Source organism: Poecilia latipinna, unplaced genomic scaffold (genome assembly GCF_001443285.1).
Source record: "Poecilia latipinna isolate Pla-1442-1.1 unplaced genomic scaffold, P_latipinna-1.0 Scaffold3193, whole genome shotgun sequence".
Lineage (NCBI taxonomy): Eukaryota > Metazoa > Chordata > Actinopteri > Cyprinodontiformes > Poeciliidae > Poecilia > Poecilia latipinna.
In genome coordinates, this window is record NW_015115809.1 from 47,148 (window position 1) to 56,331 (window position 9,184).

Consider the following 9,184-nt stretch of genomic DNA (forward strand, 5'->3'; position numbering starts at 1 on the left):
GAACAAAGATCCTGATGAGAGGTGAGATGCTTCACTCCTGCAGGCGGATGCAGCCCTGATGGAAACGTTCAGGGGAAACAAGAGAAGGAGATTTGAGAAGACGGCGATTGCACGTTCCAGACCACCAGGCTGTTTCCAGGCTGTTTTTAAACAGTTTATCAGCGTCCATCTGTGATTCCAGGCTGTGCTGTTGCTCTGTGATGATGATGATGATAATGATGATGATGATGGTGATGATGTCAGTAGATTCTCAGATCTTCTCTCTCCCCCAGTGCCCTTCCCGCCCCTCAACGTCTCCCACAAGGTGCTGTCCCTGAGCCGCCGGGCCGCAGCGGGCGGGCGTGAGGTGGCGGCCGGCCGGCGGTCGGCCCGCCGGGCGCGGGATGTCCCACTGATGGAGGAGGCCGAGACACAGCCTGAGGAGGACGTCGTCTTCGAAGAGGAGGAAGCGACTCCTCGGGTTTCCTTCAATGCAGCTCAGAACGTGACGGAGAGTGTCGCCATTAGCAACGGCAGCCGCTTGGAGGAGGCGGAGCCTCAGAGCTACTGGCTGGACCCCACGGAGATCTCGCCCGCTGACAAAGATGAGGAGTTCGTCAACGCCTTGGTGTCGGAGTACGAGGACTCCAATGAGCCGGGGTCGGCCATGGCGGTGCCAGCCGAGGTTCCAGTTCTGCCCACCAGGCTGCCCCCCGTCCTGCTGGAGCTTCGCTGGCTGCCCCCACGACCTCCAACCTCCTATGACGGCTTCAACGTCTACATCTACAGAGACGGTGAGCAGCAGTAGGGTCCGGTCACATGGTGGAGCGGTCCATCTCCTGAGTGACGGGTTCTCTGACCCGCCCGACACGTGAGATCTGTGATGAACCAGTTCTTCCAGTTTCCAGTCTCTGACCTACTGGTCTTGTCTGTAGGGAACTCCACAGAGATGGCGACTGTGGACGAGAACACGCACGAGTTCTTCACAGAGCTGACAGAGCCAGGAACGTACCGAATCCAGGTCACCACGCTGAGTTCGTCTGGAGACTGTGAGGCCCGGGAGAGCAGCGCCGACACCGGCTTCACCTTCTACCTCAGTGAGTCTCTGGAGAACCGGCAGGTTCGGAAACAATATGGCTGCTTAAACCTTTTTGTTTCATTTTCACAACTTTCAGCAGACGCGTTAACTCTGAGCGATCCTCCTGGATCGTCATTGATTTGTTCAGGGTGTTAAAGGTTCTGTTTGGATCTACTGTGGTTCTGGTCCTGATGGGTCCGTGTGAATCCATCCAGGTCCCAGCGGCGAGCTGTTGGAGGAGCTGCGTGAGCGTCCTCAGGGCGTCAGCGTCAGGCTGCTGGACTCCAGCACCGCCGCCGTTTCCTGGGCTCCGTCCCCTCAGAGCCACAACGGCAGCCTGGTGTCGGTGGTGTCCACCACTTGCCTGAAGCCCAGCCTGAGCCAGAGGATGGAGAACGCCTACTGCAGCGAGGTACCACTGGCCCGCCGGGCCAAACAGACACACAGAACTGCCTCGTCTGGTTGCCGTTGTTTCCTTACCCCCAGTCTCTCCTGAAGCTTGTCGGCCTCGGGCTCAGAGTTACTGAACTTTTCTGTTTTCACAGGAGAACTCGACCAGTGACATCATCAGCAACCTGACGCCCGGCGCCCAATACCGCGTGGTCGTCTACCACACCAACGGCCCTCTGACCAGCCCGCCGTCCGAACCAGTCATCATTGACATCGGTGAGTTTCCCTCCTACTTCCTGTTGGGCTGGTCAGGCTGTTTCCTGTGTCCTTGCTGACTGACCAAGTGTGTTTGGCTCAGAGCCCACAGGTGTGCGGGAGCTGGCGGTGTACCCGCTGGGCCCCACGGCGGTGGTCCTCAGCTGGCAGCGGCCGTACCATGTGGCCTTCAGGAAGTACATCCTGCAGACGTTCTTCTTCAACCCCGTCACGTTGGCGTCCGAGTGGACCACCTACTACGAGATTGCTGCCACCGCCTCCGTCATCGCTACCGTGGTAACCGCCGTCTCCGGATGGTCGGCACTTAGTGCTGCTGGCGGCTGCTGATCCAGTTCTGGTTCTGTTTGTCCCCAGAGAGTGACCGACCTGCTGCCCGCCTGGTACTACAACTTCAGGGTTTCCATGGTAACCTGGGGCGACCCGCCGCTCACCTGCTGCGACAGCTCTACGGTCAGCTTCGTGACAGGTATGGACCAGAACCGGTTACCGGAACCAGTTACCGGGTCTTGAACCAGCTGTTGGATCCAGAATCACTGTTCTGGTCCAGTTGGAGGTTCTGTCTAACCAGGCCTGTTCCCAGCTCCGGAGGCGCCCCACATCTCGTTGGTGGATTACTCCCAGGGGGTTCTGGTGGTCCGGTGGACCTACGGCGAGCTCTTCATCGACCTGAGCCACTCCAGGATGCTGCACTGGCAGGTGGAGGCTGTGGGCAAGAAGGGGCCACAGAGGAGATACTCAGTAGACGTAAGGAACCCGGTTCTGGTTCTGACTGGGCGGCTTGGACATCCGTAGCGTCCGTCTGAGTTGGTTCTGTTTCCCAGGTGACCCGGAACGCGATGCAGGCCAGCCTGCCGCTGCCGCCGGGAGACATCTACAACCTGACGGTGACAGCGTGCACGGAGCGCAGCAGGAACACGTCTGTTCCCAGCATCATCAAACTGGGTCAGAACCGGATCAGAACACACACACGTTGCAGAAGGCTTGATTCTGCCGGCCAGGTCCGGATCCTCAGAACGGATCCGGATGGCAGGAATAAACGTTGATCACAAGAAATAAAATTAATTCATAATAAAGTTCTAAGTAAAACTAACATTGTTTAATTAAAATTTTATGGATGTTAATTATTGTTGCACATTAAACTTCAAACCATTTAAACAAAAGATTGGAATATTTTATTTAGTAATTATTTAATATTTTTATATAAAATAGTTTTATTAATTTTATCTATAAAAATTAATAATGATGACTTCCAACTTAAATTCAAACATTTTTTATTTTACAATTTAAAAAATAATTAAATTAGAAATTCCTTGTTAGTTTTAGTAATTTATTAAAAATGTTAAAGACTCAGCCTGATGGAGAACAATGTCGCCATAAATCTAACGTTTTATTTCAGGAAATCCTAAATCTGATCATTTGAACTTTTTTCTGAAGAAATGTTAAAAACATGAAATCAGGAATAAATGTGAACCTTTGATCTGAGGCAGGTTTGTTGTTGTAGTTCTCCTTTCTGCCACTAGGGGCGCCAGAGAACTCCATGACCTGCTCAAAACAAGCAGCAGTGGACCTACAGATGGCGACTCCCACCTGTCATTCATTCATATCTTTATTCAGGATTTCCTCTGATACATGGAGGGTCAGAATTATACATAAACTGCCTCAACCAATCAGTGAGCAGGATCTGGACCACACCCATTGTGATTGGCTGAAGAGCCCAAATGTCTCCTTCCAGTTGTTGGTGCTGCTTCACATTTCAGCCCACAGCATGGTGCTGCCACCGCCATGTGTGACAGCTGCAGGTAGAGGTTGTGGGCGTGGCTTCGTCCATCCAGATGGGTTCTGCAGGTCCAGGAAGTGGTTCTGGTTCTGCTGCTCCCCTCCAATAACCAAACGGGAAGTAGGTCATCTCTGGCTCAGGCTCAGGATGAAATGTTTTAGTTTCAGTTTTTTAGCTCAGAGGTTCTGCTGGGTTCTGCCCGTCCAGCGCTGCGCATTCGGACTTGTCTGTGAAAGTGAAACAGAAACTGGCCGGGTCCACTTCCTCTTCTGGCATCTTTAAGTGGGGCCGCTCAGAGGAAGTGGCGGCGGTCCGGTTCAGCCCGGTTCAGCCCAGCTGATGGAGTTTTTGTCCCGCAGAACCGGCCCCTCCCCGCCTGTTGCTCGCCGTCAACGCTACGCACTCGTCCATCACGCTGCTGTGGAGCGAGGACGGCGTGGTGGACTACTACCAGGTTCTGTGCCGACCCAACTGGGCCAGCAAGGAGCTGAAGGTAAGCCCGCCTCACACTGGATCTGGGTTCAGGAGTGGGAGGGCTTCTGCTGCCGAGCGGACCCAGAGCCAGAACCAGCAGAAAGAGAAGCTGAGTGTTAAAATGGGGAAGAGATTTTATCGTCAATATTTTTTTGTTTTTTCTGATTTTCTTTATTTATCATCAAGTTTCCCCACAGAACCACAAATCTAGTTCTGATCCGAACCAATTTCTATCACATGTAATTTTTTTTTAGTTTTCTTCTTTTTTATGGTTAAAATTTTTTAACTGAATGTATTCTGTCAGATTTATTTACTGTTTTAAATAAATCTGACTAAAAACTGGATTTTTAGTTATTCTTGTTTCCATCAGAATTTACTGAAAAGTTCTGATGCTCATCTGATCCGGAACCGTTTGACCTCGGCCCATCTGGTCCAGAATAATAATCTGGACCACAGTAATCCTCAGGCCCTGGTTCTGGTTCTGAAATTCCCTCCAAGAGTTTTTGATGTGTTCTGGAACCAGATGATGGACCACAGTGCAACTGCCTGTCCTGGTTCTGCTGCCTGACCCGATTCTGGTCCAGAAGCTGAAGGTTCTCCAGAACTTCCTGGTGAACTGGATGGATATGAGCAGAACCTGGATCAGTTGTCAGGAGGATCTCTGTGGTTCTGGTTCTGACCTGTCAGGCTCTCTGGATCAGAACCATTTGCCCAAGTTCAGTCAGAAGGCTCACACTGAGCATGCTCAGACCAATGGGTTGTGGTTCTGTTCTGACGTGTGGCTCCCCCTGCAGGCCGGAGAGCCCATCACCTCCACCGCTCAGGTTCTGACCGTTTCGGGTCTGGTTCCGTCGTCCAGCTACAACTGCAGCGTGACGAGCTTCAGCTACAGCTCAGCCAGCCGGCCGGCCCGCATCACCGTCACCACTGCAGGTTGGGGGCACTGTGGAGACCTTAAACATGTTTTAACCAGATCAACACAAGTAGTGTAAAAATCTGAAAGGTGTGGCAGGCTTTTTATTCTGCTTTCCTCTGAATGCAGTCTCACTGAAGCGGTTCTGGTCTCAGAGGTTCTGGCTCCTGCAGGTTTCACCAACTCAAACTTAAGGCTTTTTAAGACCAAAACGAATGAGATTTAAGACCTGCATTATTAAAACATGTTTAATAGAGTAAAGTTGCTGAGCTTCGCTCCACACAGTGAATGCAGGTTGACTTCGTAAGACAAACATCGCCCAGCAACTGATGATAAATGTACTTTTACCCTAAAAAACAAGCTAGCTAGAGTATATTAGCAGCTAGTTAGCATTAGCATCATCCGCCTTGAGATGTATGCATTTGCCTTAAACAAAAATCCTGCTAGAAAAATAAACTACAAGAGATGAAACGGTGCTGCCACCAGAAAATGGTAAACATTTTTAAGACCAACTTCTATTTTAATTAAATGAATTCAAGTCGATTTTAGTTTTTTTTTCCTGATCATGTTGAGATGAGTTTCATCGACCTGCTGCAGATTAACCAACACTTCTAAACTGAAATATCTTTAAGGGAATTAGATTCAAACAGGAAGTTATAAATAAAGACTTCCTGTCATCTTCAGTTTGCGGAACTAGAATTTAAATAACTGATGACCATGTCTTCCCTGACATTAAATCCACTTCCTGCTGGACTTCCTGTGTGATTCATGGGCCTGATGATCTCACTGAGAATTATTCCTGCATTTGTTTAAATTCGCCTCATTAAAGCCAGCAGGAGGCTTTTATCGTGAAGGTGTTGAATAGGAAGAGCAGTGTAGGCTCCGTCTTCTGATAATGTAACTGTGTGTGTGTGTGTGTGTGTGTGTGTGTGTGTGTGTGTGTGTGTGTGTGTGCGCGCGCGTCTGCAGCCAAAGAGATGAACCCGAGCATGGCGGCCATCTCGGCGCTGGCCGTGCTGAGCCTCCTGCTCATCAGCCTTCTCGTCCTCTTCCTGCTCGTCCTCCGCAAGAAACACTTGGAGATGACCAGGTGAGTCTCCGCATCAGCGCCGTCACCATGGCAACAGGAGGCAGACCTGTTCATCCTGAGAACCCTAATCCTAAATGTTGAAATGTTCAGAAAACAGGATTTATTAAAATACCAACAACATCAACAGAATGACAATAATAATTATAAAAATAATAATAATAATAATCTGATGTCCATCTGGTGTCTAAACTGGAAGGGAGCTTCTGCTAGAATTTTCCCTTTTAATAATTACAACAAAAACTTTTATTTTTGTCTACTAAATCAACTATTAACGCAATATTTTAATTAAGCTGTTGAATTTCTGTATAAAGCAGAAATGATTGTAGATTTAAAACCAAAACCTTTTCCAGGTTTGTCAGATTGAAAACATAAACAGCAAAGCATAACTGAACGTTTTCATCTTTTTCTAGATTTGTTCTTGTGTGAATTTGGCTCATTTCTGCTTTATTTTTCCAACTTTATTAAATGTTTGTGGCCAATTCTGCATTTTATTAGAAGCCACTGGAAGTTTTTAGTCCTGATTATTAATAAATTAAATTAAATTAAATAAAAAACCGGGATGACTTAATTAAATACTTTTAATTTCTGTAGGATTTTGCTATCATTTGTTTTGTTGTGATTTTTCTTTATTTCTACTTTTTTTTACTTGGGTGTAGATTTAAGTCTCTTTGGGTTAGTAAAGATTTTGTTTCTGTATTTATAGTTTTATTTTTGGTGTTTTATATTTTATTTTAGTTTCTGTTTTGGTCGCTCTGGGTTTTTATTTTTTTGTCTTTTGTTTCATGTCATTTTTTAACTTCCTTATTTAGTGAAAAAATAAAATGAAGTGAAAATAATTGTGTTGCGTAACGTGGTTTGAATTGAGCACATAGAAGCTGATTTTCCGTTATTCTTCACTTCCTGCTGACTTCCTGTTTTTCCGTGACTTCCTGTCTGATCCCGTCGCTTCGTGTTGCAGGAACTGCAGCGCCGAGACCTTCGTTAACTTCGCCTCGTTTGAGCGAGACGGGAAGCTTCCCTACAACTGGTACGCTTCTCTTCTTCTTCTGCTGCTGCTGCAGGCGGTTGGGTTGCCGTTGGCGACGGGCCGCCGCAGCATCACTTCCTCATTTCACAGCTGCACACACCCAACAGGAAGCAGCCCAGTGGAGGGACAGATTGATGAGGCAGATTAGGATGTGAACTTGCACCTGCAGCTTTAATGTTGTGTGTAGCCCTTTAAGACGACGAAGGCGACGATAATGATGATGATGATAGATGCTGTTTGTTGAAGATGAAGGCTCGGGTCTAATCTGCAGCTTTAAGAGCCAGTTGTTCTTTCAAATACCTAAAAACAGAAATGAGAGCAGTCCATTAGTTATCTTTTCAAAATAAAAGCCTCTGAGTCGGTGCTGTGGCTGAAGGTTCTGGTTCTGGTTCTGATGGTTAATATAAGAGCTGAAAGGCAGTCAGTGAAGGCAGAACACCATCACTAAACATTTCATCAGCGTGTCGTGCTCTTATTGTGAAGGGCAGCTGTGTTTCTGTGAGGAAGAGGAGGACGAAGGTGATTTCAGTCAGAACCAGCCAAGGACTGGATGGGTCCCATTGGATCTGTTCCAGAGAGCCAACCAACATTTACTTGAACTATTCCACAGTAATGCTGATTCGGGTTTTCTGGTTCTGGTTGACGGTTTCACTCCCAGTCTGCCTCTGCTGCTTTATGACGCCCCTCCCCCCCTCGTTGCTGAGCTCAGCGGTGATGTCATGGCTGTTCAGTGAGGCAGCAATGCTTTAACTCTGCACTAATTGAAGCCTCTTTACTAATGTAGCTCCATGTTTTGTCCTCCCTGTCGCCCTCTGGTGTCTGTTCTCTTTATTTTCTCTTTTTGTGTCTGTTTATTTGAACCTTCAGGCGAAGAAGCCTCTTTGCCTTTCTTACCCTCCTGCCATCCTGCCTTTGGACTGACTATCTTTTGGCTTTTTATATTAATCCGTGGTAAGTAAGCGCCTGCTGCACTTTGGGGCATGTTCACCCGCCACAGTCCATCGCTCACAGTTTGAACTCAGAGACGCTCAGATCAGCCTGGTGTGTGTTAATTCTTCCACAGTCTCTTGGAGTCCCTCAGAGCTCTGAACCAGGAACTGGGTTGTCCTCTGTGAACGGAGGAAATGAACTCCATGGTGTTCATCAGGGCTGCATTCTTGGCCCTCAAACACATTTATCCAGAAGTTTTTACTGTTTGCTTTTGCTTCATGGAAACCATTGAAACAGCAGGAGTTTACTTTTCTCTGCTGATCAGTTTTCTCAAATAAAAACAAACTTTTTTATATAATTGTAACTTTATAAATTGGTGATTTGGATGTTTTGGCCATTTTCAACAGATTTTTCAAGAGAAAAGTTTAAATAACCTGAAGTTTTATCATTATTTCTTTCATTTGGCTTTTTTAAGACCAGCAGAAACGACTTCATGACGTGAGCCAGTGCGTTCCTGTTGGATCGTTTGCTCAGTATTTCATGATTTTCTGAAAATATCATGTAAATCCTGATATTTTTGTGGCTGTTCAGACACACCAGACTCTGCAGCGTCGACATTCCTCCCTCTGGAAAGTGTTAGCATCGCGCTGAACTGTGGCGGATCGTTCCGACACGGCGGACGTCCGCAGCATGATGCTGACTCTGCTTCGCCGCATGCCGTCAGTCACTCAGTAGCTCAGGCTCTGTAGATATGCATGATCCTGGTTTCTTGCGAATCCAGAGGCATTTCAAAGTAAAAGCATGAATGGCTTAGAGTAAAGTCCAGCCTGATGGAGCCGGTGCCAGGCAGGTAATGGGTTCGGGTTCGGCCGTCTGCATGGTGGTGATCTCATGTTTGGCTTCTTCTCTGAAAGGTATCTGGAAGCCTGTGGCTGAAAAAAACGTTTCTTCAAGAAAGAAATTATTTTCTCATATTTTGTTCTGGTGAAACATTTCACCGACTTGTTACCGTGATAATTAAACTTTTTTTATGAACTAAAATATAGCTAGAAAGTATAGATTTAAAATTCTGTTTGTAAAAATCAAAGAAAACAAATCTGTTCCCAAATTCAACTTTTTAGTATAAATGAAAGTGTTTTATGATGTAAAAGCAGACAGATGGAAACTTGCAGCCACAGGCTTCCTGCCTGTGTTTCTACCGTATTTCCTCTAATAGAGGGGATTATCCCACAAATACATCAGATTTTTCA

General features: G+C 47.0%; 1 protein-coding gene across 1 annotated transcript in view; it reads left to right on the forward strand.

The window, feature by feature from the left end:
* The window catches only part of ptpro (protein tyrosine phosphatase receptor type O), a 17,220-nt gene extending 8,067 nt beyond the window's left edge, over positions 1-9,153 (forward strand). Inside the window, exons 5-17 of the mRNA XM_015023072.1 lie at positions 273-773; positions 915-1,076; positions 1,273-1,469; positions 1,603-1,723; positions 1,806-1,999; positions 2,078-2,189; positions 2,304-2,467; positions 2,545-2,665; positions 3,860-3,993; positions 4,769-4,907; positions 5,857-5,977; positions 6,936-7,004; positions 7,872-9,153. Of these exons, the coding sequence (XP_014878558.1) occupies positions 273-773; positions 915-1,076; positions 1,273-1,469; positions 1,603-1,723; positions 1,806-1,999; positions 2,078-2,189; positions 2,304-2,467; positions 2,545-2,665; positions 3,860-3,993; positions 4,769-4,907; positions 5,857-5,977; positions 6,936-7,004; positions 7,872-7,959 (2,123 nt within the window). The 3' untranslated portion in view covers positions 7,960-9,153. The remainder of the gene's footprint in view (positions 1-272; positions 774-914; positions 1,077-1,272; positions 1,470-1,602; positions 1,724-1,805; positions 2,000-2,077; positions 2,190-2,303; positions 2,468-2,544; positions 2,666-3,859; positions 3,994-4,768; positions 4,908-5,856; positions 5,978-6,935; positions 7,005-7,871) is intronic.
* The last annotated feature ends 31 nt before the right edge of the window (positions 9,154-9,184 follow it).